We start from the raw sequence: 15,760 nt of genomic DNA on the forward strand, positions 1-15,760 counted from the left end.
CCAACTTCTCTTTCTTCTGATCCTTATACCTACCCCTGATATTCTCATTACTTTTCCAAAGTCCATGAGAGGTTTTATCAACCTCTCACTAGTTAATCCTTTTGACTTTTTTTGTTTTGTTTTAAAGCAAAGTAGCCATTCTTACACATTGGCTGATACCTTTGTGGAAATTGTTGATCTTTCTAGTTCAACACCTTTTTTTTGGTCTAGCATTGTTCATAATTCTGCAAGCATTCACATCTAGCTCAGCAAATAAGCTCAGGAAGTAAATACACAAAACAAATAAGCAAACAGCAAACCAAACAAAAACAATGCAACCCACAAGTAGTTAGGTCAACAAGCTTAGGTCCTTTGGCATAGAAGAGCTTTTCCTCTCTCTCCTTTGTTAGTCTAATAAGCAAGGCGTGAGCTAAGAGATTTCTAAAGCACCTGTGAATAGCAATGACAAACAGAGACTGTTCTGAGTTTATGTAAGCCCAGGTGACTTTGACACTTTCCCAAAGAGCTAGCCAAGGAGAGACCCTAACATGCCAGCATCTTTGGACTGGATGGAGGAGGATTATAAGAAAGGTCATCGGGCTTTGCTTAACTCAGGAGAGGAGAATGAACTGGTAAGTCTATCCTTTTTATTATAGTCTTCTCAAAGTTCCCAGGCTATGGGCAGGGGCTACAGTTTCAGCTAACTTGTAAGGTACATTGTAACACCAATGTATTGACTTTTAGGGTCTGGAAAATATTAAGTCTGACAAGGCTCCTTGGAAGACTCCAAGGCACATTTTAAATTGAGTACCCAGTGGATCTTGGATGGTAAAGTTCTTGCAGAGCCTTGTAGCCTCCTTCAGACATTTTACACAATAATCTTTTGGTTAGATGGAGATGGATTATAAGAAGGTCACTGTTTCCACATGGTCCTCCTAGAGAGAAGACACTTTTCCTGTTATCGGGTTTACCATGTAATTGAACAAGCTTTTTGAAATCAGAAACTTTTTCTTTGATTATTCTTATGCTTTTGGTATGTTTGTATCATCTAGAATCAGAATGTGTCTAGCTAAAATCATGCTTTTTTACTAAGGACATAGAGAGGTTTTAAGAATCAAATTCCAAAAAAGGAATAGAGTGTGGTCTGAGATTTTAGTATATAAACAATATACTATACTATACTTAGATCTTCAATTGTGTGCCCCACTGCTTCTCTCATCAAGCAGGTACTTAAATCTGGGGGACGAGGGTGGGGGCGGGGTGGAATCATCTAAAACTTGAAAATCCTGCAGTCTGTATTTGGTGCCAGGAGTTTATATTTATTATTTTATTTAATCCTTACAATTAGGTGATGAAAGAATTAATCCTATTCATAGAAGAGAAATCAGAGAGCAAGGAGGTTAAATAACTTTCCCAAGGTTATCCAAGCTGCAAAGGGAGAAGGCTGGGACCCTGCCCATGTTCTCCTCACGCATACGCTCTTGACATTACAGCAGTATCTCTAGTTAGAGAATGACTTAAGAAAGCATAGAAAGATATGGTAAAGAGGGGATAGCAGGAAGAAGGAAATAGCAAGCAGGAGGGTTGAAGGAAACACACAGAACATGGTTTCATGTATCAGAAGGCTATCATGTATCAGAAGGATATCAGCTTTCTGCCCTGCCTGTCAGGTTTCCTATGAGATCTATGGGAAATACCAACGCACACGCTCTTCTCCCCTTGCTTGTTACCATAAGGAAAAGGAATGACTTCTTCTATACTTGCTCTGTCCAATAACGTTGTCACTAGGCTACATGCATTTTATTGTTGTTTATTTATTTGTTTTCGATGGGGTTTTTTTTGGGGGGGTGGTGTGCAACCATCACTGCAATCTATTTCCAAAATGTTTTCTTCATCCTTAACATAAACTCTGTAATCACTAACTAGTAACTCCCCATTTCCTCCTTTCTCTAGTCTCTGGTGACAACTAATCTACTTTCAGTCTATACATTTGGATATTGTAGCTATTTCATATAATTGGGATCTGATAATATACAATATTTGACATTTTGTGTCCAGTTTCTCTCAGCACAATGTTTTCAGGGTTCTTTTTGTTGCAACAGGATCAGGAGTCCTGGTATGGCATCCTGCGATGAACACTAGGATTTGAACCACAAGGTCGGTGGTTTAAATTTTCTAACTGCTCCTTGGAAACCCTATCCAGGTTTGCTATGAATCAGAATTGACTCAATGGCATGTAACAAGAACAACATAGACATCTTATATCTAAAATACAATTTACTTTTTTTTAACTTGTGATATTGAATTTAAAGATAGAAGCTTTTGAATAAATTTACTGGATATATATTAGAGTCCTGGTGTGGTGCTACAGGATAAGCAATGGACCACAAGGTTGATTTAAACCACAAGGTTGGCGGTTCAAACTCCCTAGCTGCTTCTTGGAAACCCTATATAGGGTTGTTATGAATCTGAACCACTAAATGGCACTTAACAACAACAACAGCATGGTTGAATAATATTTCATTGCATGCATATACCACATCTTCTCCACAACAACAGATGTGATATTTGGTTTCGGTGTTATTTGGTGGTGATTTTTGGTTTTATCCATTTATCTGTTAATAGACATTTGGTAGTTTCTACCCTTGACTTTCAAGGTTGGCAGTTCAAACACACCAGCTGCTCCTCTAAAACCCTATAAGGGTTGCTATCAGTCAGAACCAACTCAACAGCACTTAACAACAACATCAACTTTTATAATGTTTTGAATAATGTTATAATGAACACTGATGTACTAGTTATTATCTGTTCAAGTTTCAGCTTTCAAGTCTTTTAGTTATATACCTATAAGTGAAATTGCTGGTTATATGGTAGTTCTGTTTGATGTTTTGAGGACCCACCAACCTATTTTCTGCAGCAACCGAGACCTGGTATGACATTGTTGGCTACTGTGCTGGGCTGCAAAGACAGTTTGAATTGCAAAATTTCCAGTTCAAACTCATCAGCTGCTTCTTGGAAACCCTATACAGGGTTGCTATGAGTCAGAACCTACTCAACGGCACTTAACAATAACAACCAGCAGTGGAGAGGGCTCCAATGTCTCCACATCCTTGTCTATATATGTTATTTTCTGTTATTTTCGCAATAGCCATCTGAGTGAGTCTGAAGTGATCGCTCACTGTGGTTTTAATTTCCATTTGCCCAATGATTAATGACAATAGTCATGTCTGCATGATTATCGACCATTTGTATCTGTTCTTTGGGTGACTGCTTGTTCAAATCCCTTTTTTTCTTTTTAATTTTTTAATTGGGTTGTTTGTATTTTTGTTGAGCATTGTGTGGGTTTTGAGCACTATAAAAGTACTCAGACAGAATCAAAATTTGCTTTTTATGTGTAAATTACACACTGGATTTTGAAGGCTTACTATGAAAAAAATAACTATCTCATTAATAATTTTGATATCAATTATATACTGGCTTGTTGCAGGTGTTATTAGGTTACTTCTAGTCAGTTCTTGGGAGTCCTGGTGTGGCGCTGTGGGCTAATGCATCAGACTGCAAAGTCATTTGAACTGCAAGGTTGGTGGTTTAAGCTCACCAGCTGCTCCCTGGAAACCCTATACAGGGTTGCTATGGGTCGGAATCGACTTGATGGCACTTAACAACAACAAGTCAGTTCCTACTCATGGAGACCTTGTGTAGGGTTTCTGATTCTGTAAGTTTGTACAAAAACAGAAAGCCTCACCTTTTTCTTGAATTATGGTTGATGAGCTCAGGCTGCTGAACTTGTAGTTAACAGCGCAGGTGCTTATTCTACAGAGCCATAGAGCTTCCTGTTGTAGTTGATAAGTACCGTTGAGTCAGTTTCGACTCAAAGCAACCCTATATAGGATTTTCGAGGAGCAGCTGGTGGATTTGAACCTAGACCTTGCAGTTCAAATCGACCTTGTGGTCTAGTACTTATCCTACAGCGTGGCACCAGGACTCCATATACTGACTATTTTATATCAATAATAATCCTCATTATTATAATTAATTTCACCCATTTCTTTAAAATTTTTATTTGGGGCTACTAAGAAATTGAAAACTACAAATATGGCTCACATTCATAACCTGTATTCTTAGATGAGGTGATTTAGACAATGAAACTAGTGCTTTACTTTTTAAAACTATTAGGATTTGGGTGAAATTGTTTAGAGCACAAATTAGATTTCCATCCAATATTATAAACACATTTTGTTTTGTGACTTTGTCTACAATGTCCAAAATGCAGCTCCAGGATTCTTCCCGCTTCTTGCCTGTGTTTCTTTTCTGTTCATCCTTCTTTTCTGTTCCTTCTGAGCTTTGTTTCTAGGTAAATGCTGTCCTTTTGGTCTGGTCTGTTTGATTGTTCCGAGAAGCATGTTCCTCCCTAGTGTTCTTATTCACTTTTTAAGTCTGCCTGCTGTTAGACTGAAAGTTGATTCCAGGGACTGAAGGGTGTATAATGGCCACACTTGCAAGTCTGGTTTTTCTTAGGATTTTGAATTTTGTTCTACATTTTGTCTTCCCATCCACTCTGCCAAGGACCTTCCATTGTGATTTCAATCAGAGTGGCTGGCTGTGGTACCATCTAGTTCTTCCAGTCTCAGGTTTGTAGAGATTGTGCTTCCTGTGGTCCATTAGTTTTTTAGACTATTTATTTCCTGGAGTTTTGGTGTGTTTTGTTTTTTCTTCACTCTTATTTGCTCCAGATGGAAGAGACCAACTGTTGCATTTTAGATGGCAGCTTGCCACAAAAGTGTTTGAACATCTTGGGACTGACTGACTGAGTCAGAGGATTAAAATCTACTCACCCGTGTTCATTGTTGAACTACTCTATGACAGTTCCGATGCTTTTATCAGCATGTGGAAATATCTTCAGGGTACTCTTTATTCTTCTCCAACTAGGTGCTGTATTGGTACACTTTGTTGTTGTTAAGTGCCATCGAGTCGGTACCAACTCATAGCGACCCTATCTATGTACAACAGAATGAAAACACAGGCCAGTCCTGTGTCAACCTCATAATCATTGCTACATTTGAGCCCATTTTTGCTGCCTCAGTGCCAATCCATCTTATTAGGGGTCTCCTCTTTTTCTCCGACCCTTTACTTTACCAAACATGATATCCTTCTTTAGTGACTGGTCTCTCCTGATATTATGTTCAAATTATGAGAGATGAAGTCTGGCCATCCTAGCTTCCGGGGAGCAATCTGGCTGTACTTCTTCCAACATAGATTGATTTGTTCTTTTGGCAGTCCATGGCACTTTTAATATTCTTCTCTAACTCCATAACTGAAATCCATTAATTCTTCTACTGTCTTCCTTATTCACTGTCCAACTTTCACATATATGTGAGATTAAAGAAAATATCATGGACCTTACCCAGAGAGGCAGCGACACCAGAGATGGAGGCAGAGCTGGGGACATGGAGAGAGGGAGCAGCTAAGGATTCTAGATTCTTGGAAAAAGAGGGACTGAGAGCTGGTGGCCAGAAGGCAGACTTGTAAAATGTGCCCTTTGGTGGTGTAAATTATTATATATGTCTGATTTTTTTTTTTTTTAAAGAGCTAAGATGAATAGAGAGAAATACTGTTAACTGATAGTAAATGGAGGGGATTATAATCATTGTAATGAAACAAGGTGTATGATTTTTTTAATGTAAAGCTGATGATCTGCCCTGTAAACTTTTCACTCAATCCACAATAAAAACCTTATAAAAAAGAAAATACCATGGCTTGGTTCAGGCACACCTTGTACACTTTACAGACAAGCATTTAAATTCTCATAACCACAAGAGGGAGTGGGGTATCAAAGGATTAAATAATGTGCCTGTTTCCATAGTTTCTTATTTCCTATGAGTGATCAGATAATTCTAGGGCTAGGCATCAAAAAAATTCCATTAGTATTCCCTGCAATTGCTTACCTCATATTATCAAGGAATGCTGGGAAGGGAAGGTACCTGTCAATTTCCTCTTCACAAATCTTATTTGTGATCTTTGCACAAGATGCAAATTCCCCTCAGGCTCTGAGGTAACTTGGAGTTACTGATGGGAACTGCCTTCATCTAAGGGACACAAGCTAAAGAGGAAGCTGCCAGCTAACCCCAGGTCATGCTGTCCTCTTCAACAGGTCAAGTGTTGTCAGAGATTTCAAGTTTTGTTTGTTTGTTTGCACTCACGTGTGTGTATGTGTGTGTATGTGTGAGAGAGAGAGAGAGAGCGAAAATATACAATCATTGTTATGAATTAAATTGTGTCCTACAAAAATATGTTTTGTAAATGCCTGTGGTTGTAATGTCATTTGAGAATGGGATGTCTTTGTTATGTTAATGAAGCAGGATTAGCAATGTTGCTGTATAGGGTTGCCAAGGAGCAGCTGGTAGGTTTGAACCACCGACCTTCATGTTAGCAGTCCTGCAGCTCTGCACCAGGACACCAGGATTCATGTGGGGTATACTAAAAGTTGATCTCTTTTGAGATATAAAAGAGATTAAACAAGCAATCAAAGAATAGATAGGGTAAGATAAATGCCAAGACACATGAGGATCATCAAGGAGCCCGGAAACAGAAAAGTACCTTCCTCCAGAGACAACAGAGAAAGAAAAGGCCTTCCCTTAGAGCCAGTGCCCTAAATTCAGACTTCAAGCTTCCTAAACTGAGGAAATAAATTTTTTGTTAAAGCCCTCTTGTTGTTATGTGCTGTGGAGTCGGTTCCGACTCATAGCAATCCTGTACAGGGTTTCCGAGGTTGTAAATCTTTATGGGAGCAGAAAACCTCATCTTTCTCCCCCAGAACAGCTGGTTGTTTTGAACTGCTGACCTTGCGGTTCACAGCCTGATTCGTAACCACTACACTATCAGAGCTCTTTTGATGTATTTATATTATAGCAGCACTAGATAACTAAGAAGGTCATATACAATTTCAGAAATGTTCTATGTACAACTCAGCTACATGGATTACATTCTACAAGCTGTGCAACCATTCTCAATCTCCTTTTTCAAATTGTTCCACCACCACTGACTTAAATTCACAGCCACTTCAGCTTTTCATCTAACCTTTCAAATCGGATTTCACATATATAACCCCTTAAAGGGGTACAGGGCTCAAGGCCGACATACGTAAGATTTTTTTGGTGGTGTTGTTCAAAGCAGACTCAGGGGATAGTTAGATTTAAAGTTTTAAGATTTTCTCAAGGAAATCATTTTGAGGATTCATCTAGCCTCAATGAATCCAGAATGTCTGGATTCCATTGAGAATTAAAAATTCTACCTCACATTTGGTGCCTTTCTAATCTGGATTATTCTGGCTCTAAAAGAAAACCAGAAATCCAAATTTTTATGTGAAAGAGACTGAATTGAAATTTTGAAGTTGATACCTTTTTAAAAACAATCTGTAGATCAAATCACAGCTGGGTCTGGGCTACTTCTAGAGTTTCCATCTGGCTTCCCTGGCTTCTTCTGATCTCTAGCTGCATTCACCATTCAAAGTGTACATTCAATAGGGTAAAGAGAATAGAAATGAAGGTAAAAACTAACCACTGTTGGACAATAACAAATTCCTCCAATCAAACCTAACCCATTGAGAAATGATTCTGTGAGATTATTCAAAAACGATTTTATGCTACTTTGCTAAGTTTAGCACAAATTTCTCTAGCCTCTGAGAGTTGAACTCAGCTGTCCTTCCTGAGCCAACCTATAGTATTTTCAGTCTCTTCATAAGCAGGTGAAAGCTGGTCAATGAATATGGATGACTGAAGAATTGATGCCTTTGAATTATGGTGTTCGCACAGAATAGTGAATGCACAAGGTCCTGTCAGAAGAATGAACAAATCTGTCTTGTAAAATGTACAGCCGGAATGCTTCTTAGAAGTCAGGATGGCAAGTCTTTGTCTCAGGTGCTTTGGACGGGTTATAAGGAGGGATTAGTCCCTGAAGAAGGACATCATGCTTGGTAAGCTAGCGGGTGAATGAAAAGGAGGACGCTCCTTAAAGTTGGATTGATACAGTGGCTGTAACAATGGATCAAACAGAGCAACACTTGTGAGGATGGAGCAGGATTGTGCAATATTTAGTTCTCTTCTATATAGGATTCCTGGTGTGGCACTGTAGCATTAGCACTGGACTGTGAACCACAAGATCAGCCGTTCAAACCCACCAGTGCTCATCAGAAACACTGTACAGGGGCACTATGAGTTGGAACCAACTTAACAACAACATATACAAAGGATGACTACCAGCCTGCATTAACTTGATGGAACCTAGCAATAGCAATAACATTATGTTATTTGTTATCACATGATACGAAGTCTCATTTTTTTCCCTTGTCAACTAGGGTTGAAAAACAACAGATGAAACAAAGGTAGGCAGAGCTTCTCACTGCCTTTAATGCATTGGGGGTCTCAAAAAGTTTGTAGGAATATTCTTGGAGAGGAATTTAAGCTAAACAAATTCTGAGTTCCCCTCTTAATTAATGATGCTGTTATTCTACTAATAACCTTTAACAGAACATGTATCCCAGGCACTCAATCTGGAGCGAGAATTCAGGTTCTAGAAATTATCCCCCTAATCAGACAAGGTCAGCGGCTCAAGCTCACCAGCTGGTCCTCGGAAGCCCTATACAGGGTTGCTATGGGTCAGAACCGACTCGATGGCACTTAACAACAACAACAATCAGACTATGTATCGAGTTACCTTTTGATCCACCCTTCCCATGCACTCTTGCTGTTAGCATCATCAAACTGTGGCCTTCAGCTGCACTTTTACTTACAGCAAGCAGTATGCTCCCTCTTGTAGTATACTAGTACCAGTTGACACTATAGGAACATTTCTGAACCTGAGAGTGATGATATTTTTATCTTTTTGGTGTTGTGTTTTGATTCACACTGTTAAGGTTTTGATGCACTGTTTTGACTCACCTTTCTTATTCCAGAATGGAAGTCCAAGAGAAAAGTTTGATAGGCTGAGCCATTGCAATAATTATTTTGAACCTCTCCGGGACTCAGTTTCTTTGATCTGTTGCTGTTGTTATGTGCTGTGGAGTTGGTTCTGACTCATAGGGACCCTGTACAGGGTCTCCGAGACTGTAAATCTTCACGGGAACAGAAAGTCTCATCTTTCTCCCATGGAACAGCTGGAAGTTTCAAACTGCTGACCTTGCGGTTCGCAGCGCCATTTGTAACCACTACGCTACCCGAGCTTCTTTGATCTGTAAACGGAGCTAATTATGCCTATCTTATAAGGCTGTTGTGAGAATTAAACAGTCCCTAAGTAGCCAACTTGGCAGCACTTAACAGTAACAACAAGTAGCAAGTGTTCAAGGAGCCCTGGCAGCGTTGTGGATTATGACTGGACTGCTAACTGCAAGGTCAGCAGTTAAAATCTACCAGTTACTCCATGGGAGAAAGATAAGGCTTTATGCTCCCATAAATATTTACAGCCTGAGAAACTCTATAGAGGGTCGCTATGAGTAGGAGCTGACTCAACAGCACACAACTACCCCACCACCCAGTAAGGACTCAATAATGGCTAGTTCTTTCAGTGCAGACCAAAGGTAAAGTGATTCTGAACATGTTATTATTACTCAGATACTCCACAGTAGGAATGTCATTCATCTAGGGCAAGAGTGGGAAGCATCCAGCCTGTGGACCGTATAAAGCCTGCAAAATCATTTGGTCTGGTCCTGCAAAGAAAATTGCAGTTCCAGCCATCACATTGTTGTTGTTGTTGTATGCCATCCAGTCAGTTCCGACTGATAGCAATCCTGTATAGGGTTTCCAAGGAGTGGCTGGAACCACTGACCTTGCAATTCATACCAATCTTGTGGTCAAGTGTTTATCCTACAGTGCCATATCAGGACTCCAGCCATCAAATTGTTATTGTTATTGTGTGCTATTGACTTGAACCCGACCTGTAGGGACCCTGTATAGGGTTTTTGAGGAGTGGCTAGTGAGCTTGAACCGCCGACCTTGTAGTACAAACCAACTTTGCAGTACAGTACATTAGCCCTCAGTGCCAAACCAAGACTCCAGCCATCACATTGGTGGTGGGTATGTGCCGTGGAGTTGGTTCTGACTCATAGCAACCCTGTACAGGGGTTTCTGAGCCTGTAAATCTTTACAGGAGCAGAAAGCCTCATCTTTCTCCCACGGAACTGATGGTTGTTTCAAACTGCCGACCCTGAAGTTAGCAGCCCGATTCGTAACCATATGTACCAGAGCTCCTTCCAGCCCTCACATTGTTGTTGTTGTGAAGTGCCGTTGAGGCTGTTCCTACCCATAGCGACCCTGTATAGGGTTTTTGAGGAGCAGCTGGTGAGCTTGAACTGCAGACCTTGCAGTTCAAACAGCTTTGCAGTCTGGCGCATTAACCCACATGTTAAGGGAGAGTTAATTTAATGTTTGACCAAATATAGCAGGCTAATTTTTAAGTTCTTAACTTTGTATGGCTCACAAATGACCTTACAAGTTTTTGGCAGAAAAAAATGGTCCCCACCCCTGATCTAGGGTACAATATAAGAAAGATTAATGAACAAAGCTTGACAATTAGTGACAAACAATATAAATTATTACATGTCCAAAGCCAAACCAGTAACAGTTGAGGAAGTTGGCCATGCTAACATGAGAGATTAACTAGGTATAACATTATCCTTTCATTAAATAGCCTTGAAGCATGGCACACTTAGAGGTTAGAGAGTGGCGACTTAAGGGTGCCCTTCCCATAAATATAAAGGAACACAATTTTGCTTGTCCAGACAACAAAGAGTAGATTGTTAACAATGAATTGAAACTTGATACTGTGATTATTTCTTTTTTTTAAAAAAAGAAAAGCTAGAATGGAGTACAGCTTCATAAAAGGACCTAGAAAAACAACCTCATGAAAAATCATGAGTTAAGTCTAAGTCCTGTACCAGAAAAAAAAAGTGACTTGCGCTAAGGTTTTGGAACATTTTCATGTTTGGAAAAGCATTAGGATTTCGTAGCAAAAGACTGGCTTTGCCATTTAAAGAAGGTAATTGTGTCTTGAGTGTTAGGTAGATAATGTCTTGGTTGAGTACAGAGATTCATGACTTTGTGCTGTGTAAGAATCTTAGTTTGCAAAAAGAACAGACTTATTCACTATAACCCAAAGAATTCATTGAAAAGTATTTGAATTGCACACTATTGTGCCTGTAAGTGGCAAGCACTTGTATTTTAGATGGACAAACACATGGTGCACCTTGTTCACAAGGCCAGTTCATTATAACTGCTAATGTTCCAGATGCAACAAAAACTCAGGAACACAGATGGGGGAGAGCTCAGGGGAATGTTCCACAAGACTGAGCACTTCTCCAAAAGGGAGGAGTTGCAGCCTATAATTGTCTGAAGAATTTAGACATTTCTATTGACAGCTGTAAGATCTAGGTATAAAAAAGAAAAGGAAAATCATATGAATACCAAAATCCTTTAGTGGCACAAACCATTTGTGTTCAACTACTAGTCCTGGTGTGGCACTGTTGGATAAGCACTGAACTGCTAACTGTGAGGTACGTGGTTCAAAGCCTTACAGGATGGCAATGAGTAGGAATCAACTCTATGGCACTTAACAACTCTATGGCACTTAACCACTTAGTGGTAAGCTTGGTAGTCTGATTCCGCCCATTGGAGCATTAGGACTTCAAGCATGTTCTCATTTAATCCCTATGAGGTAAGCACTCAGATACTCTTTTTACAAGTGAGGAAATTGAGGCTCCGTGAAGTAATGGAAACAAGAACAAATAACCATCAGAGGCAGGGCGCTCGATTACACTGCTTTGCTTTCCTTCTATAGTGGTTATGTGCCATGGAGTCAGTTCTGACTCATAGTGACTCTGCATAGGGTTTCTGAGGCTGTAAATCTTTACAGGAGCAGAAAGCCTCATCTTTCTCCCATGGAATGGCTAGTAGTTTCAAACTGCTGACCTTAAGGTTAGTAGCCCGACTTGTAACCACTACACCACCAGAGCTCCTTCTATATGAGTGAAAAATACTCGTGCTGGTGTGTGCGTGTGCGTGTGTGTGTGTGTGTGCTTCCACTTCCATGTACAGTTACTACATCTAGCTAATCTTTGAATCAGTTTGGTGTTTATTTGAAAGTCCTTCATCCCAGGATAACATATTACAAAGGTGGACAGATTTCCTTTTGTTTTCCATTTGACTTCAATTTCAACAACTTGTGCTCTTTGGGAAAAGCAGAGATTCCATTTAAGCTGCTGGATCAATCACTGTTAGAAATACAATTTACGGTGATGGAAAATAACACTGAGTTTTGAATCTTGCCTATGATTACATTGTTTCACAGGGACACCTGTAACTATGTTGAATGTACTGAAAAACTTTTTACTTGTATGCTACTCAAGATAATGCTGTTGTTGTTGTTAAGTGCTGTTGAGTAGGTTCCGATCCATAGTTGATCCTTTATAGGGTTTCCAAGGAGCAGCTGATGAGCTTGAACCTCCAACTGTGCAGTTTAAATGACTTTGCTGTCCAATGCATTAACCCGCAGCGCCACACCAGGACTCCACTGACAGTAATTGTTGTTGTTAAGTGTCGTCGAGTTGGTTCCAACCCATAGCAGCCCTGTATAGGATTTCCAAGGAGAGGCTAGCGAGTTTGAACCACTGACCTTGTGCTTCAAACTGACATTGCAGTCCAGCACATTAGCCCGTAGTGCCACACCAGGACTCCCTACTCAAGATAATAGTAATACCTAATATTGAATGCTCAAATTGTTTCAGAATGGTGCCAAATTCTTTGCGTACATGATCTCATTAGTTTTTCACAATGATCCTAAGAGATAGTTCCTATTATTATTCCCAATTATGGAAGAGGAAAATTGAGGCTTCAAAAGAAGCAAACAAGATTGTCCGAAGTCACATATCTAGTGATAGAGATATAGATTGAAATTTGTTTTCTCACTCCAAATCCCCAACTTTAATTGACTACTTCCACTCACCTGAGACAGATGAAGTAGTTATCCATGTTTTTCATGTGAGAAATCTAATGCTCATAGTACTTACTCAGAGCACATCACTAGTAAATGATGGAGCAAGGAACAGAACTGAGAACTGCTAGAAGGCAATGGGGAGGCTGTAAAGAACAAAGGGGCTGATATCAAAGCTAGATACCCTGGCTCTCACTTTGACCACTGTCAAAAGGTGTGTGCATCTCCTGATCCAGTCTGCTTCTTCTATATTCTGGGCCTAGAAAAAGACCCTTAGCACTCTGGTACATCTCCTAGTATATGGTATACAGAATTCTAATGGGAAAACAAAAATTAAGGAACTAACTGCTTAGAGAAAACACTAATTAAATCTGAGTGAAAATGGGCACTATCTCTGTGCTATCCAACTTAACTAATAAATGTTGTTGTTGTTAAGTGCCATCGAGTCGGTTCCGACCCATAGCGACCCTGTACAGGGTTTCCGAGGGTGTAAATCCTTACGGGAGTAGAAAGCCTCATCTTTCTCCCGCAGAGCGGCTGGTAGTTTCAAACCGCTGACCTTAAGGTTCGCAGCCCGATTCGTAACCACTACACTACCAGAGCTCCTTAACTAATAAATAGATAGTGGAATATTTGAGTTCCTTCCCTCCCAGAAGTGTCTGTTTTCATTCTAACCTTGACCTAGTATGTTGCAACACAAAATGGAAAGGGTCATCTCTTTCTTCCTTTGATCCTACTAGCATGGACCAAGTGCTTACTTTGTGCTCAACACCTTATGTTGTTGTTAAGTGCCGTCGAGTCAGTTCTGACTTACAGTAACCCTGTATAAGGTCTCTGAGGAGTGGCTGGTGAATTTGAACTGCTGATCTTGAGGTCCAGTGCATTATCCTATAGCTCTCACTTCATCTTCACAAGTACTCTCCAGGTGGTGCTGTAGGATAAGCACTGAACTCCTAACCACAAGGTCAGTGACTCAAATCCACCAGCCACTCCTCGGGAACCCAATATAGCTTTGTTATGAGTCAGAAGCAAAGACCAGGACAGATATGGAAACTGAAATTTAAAGAAATTCGGAGGTCACACAGGTAATTGGTGGCAAATTCACTTTACTACAAGAATCCCTAGAAGCATAGCAAATAAAAGCTGGGCTGCTAACTGCAAGATCACGAGTTCAGATCTATCATTAACTCCACGGGAAAAAAATCAGTCTTTCTAGTCCTGTAAGGTTTACAGGCTTGGAAACCCTATACAATGTCCCTATGAGTCAAAACTGACTTGATAGCACACAGCCACCACCACCAAAAAGATTCATGAATAATGGGGTTGAGATTCCGATCTTCTCAGTCTTATTCCAATTATCTTTACATTTATAAGACCTCTGGATTCCTGTTATGGTACTGATATTTCTTCCAACTCCCTGCTTTAACCTGAATTTCTTAATGGATCTTACCAGGGGTGTATAAATATTTAGGAGAAGTCCAAAAGACTTTCACTGTATCAGAAAAACAGTCATTTAAGAAAATCAAATTATACTTGAATGTAATTGAATATAATTGTTCAAAATGGATACATACACAGTGATAAAGAGTTACCACTCAAATGCTGGCTTGCTGATTGAGAGAATTTGATTAAAAGAATGCCAAGTAAAGCAGTGAATATTTTAGCCCAAACCTCCTACCATACTCAGTCACATATCTCTGGGGAAACTGAGAAATGATTGAGAAAGGAATTCACCAAGGTTTATGAGACCAATTTATCAAGGAAGCACAAACATTGCTCCTATTCTTCTTTGCTCAAAGAGCTACACATTTCAGAAAGTTACTCTGGCATTTACAAGCTTCTTTATTTATCTTTAACAGATGAAGGAACAGAAATTGTTGACATTTTGATAATAAGGTGTCTCCATTCATAAGCAGTGTCTTTTACAGAAACCTCTTCACCTACATCTTTATTAAACCAGTTGAGTTGTGTTTAAGTCTCACAGCGGCCCCTTGTGTATCTTATTGAACAGTGCCCTATAAGATTTTCAGTGGTTGATTTTTGGGAAGTAGATTAACCTGCTTTTCTTCCAGGGCTCTTTCTGTGCTGGACTTGAAGTGCTAGCCTTTTGGTTACTAGCCAAGCATGGTGACCATTTGCACCACCCAGGGACTTCGTTATTAGGGATGCATTGCTTATCTCTGTTGTTAGGGGCCGTTGAGTTGGTTCCTACTCATGGTAACTCCATGTGACAGTGTAGAACTGCTCCCTATGGTTTTCTTGACTGTAATTTTTATAGAAGCAGATTACCAGGTCTTTATTTCATGGTGTTATTGGGTTTGAACTACAAGCTTTTTGCTTAGCAGCTGAAAGCATAGCCATTTGTGCCACCCAGCTCCTTATGTTTACCTCTGCTGAGCTGGATTTCACCTCATCCAATCATCCACGCCAGAGGACAGTTACGGCCTTTCCCAGGTCACCAGACCTTCTGTTTCCCATGAGTATCACTTCTCTGTGGCTCTTTTCTTCTTTTATTTACTTCTCAAGTTTTGATGCTATTTTCTCTTGCTCAATCTATCACCATTGGAGAATTAAAGTAATGACTACTTTTAGAATTAAAGTACTGACCTATGAGAACTAAATTTTGTCTGGTACACAGAGTCTAATAAACAAATTCATTCCACTTTTGTTTCATTACTTTTTTCAGATTCAAAAATACAGTGAAGCGATCACTAGCCATTTTGTTGTTGTTGTTGTTATGTGCCGTGGAGTCAGTTCCAACTCATAGCGACCCTGTACAGGGTTTCCAAGGCTATAAATCTTT

General features: G+C 39.9%; 1 protein-coding gene across 1 annotated transcript in view; it reads left to right on the plus strand.

Moving 5' to 3' along the window:
• Positions 1–548: 548 nt before the first annotated feature.
• The window catches only part of ATP13A5 (ATPase type 13A5), a 211,018-nt gene continuing 195,806 nt past the window's right edge, over positions 549–15,760 (plus strand). The window contains exon 1 of the mRNA XM_006873142.1: positions 549–611. Coding sequence (XP_006873204.1) covers positions 549–611 — 63 coding nt within the window. The remainder of the gene's footprint in view (positions 612–15,760) is intronic.

This window comes from Chrysochloris asiatica, unplaced genomic scaffold (genome assembly GCF_000296735.1).
Source record: "Chrysochloris asiatica unplaced genomic scaffold, ChrAsi1.0 scaffold00224, whole genome shotgun sequence".
In the NCBI taxonomy this organism is placed as follows: Eukaryota; Metazoa; Chordata; class Mammalia; order Afrosoricida; family Chrysochloridae; genus Chrysochloris; species Chrysochloris asiatica.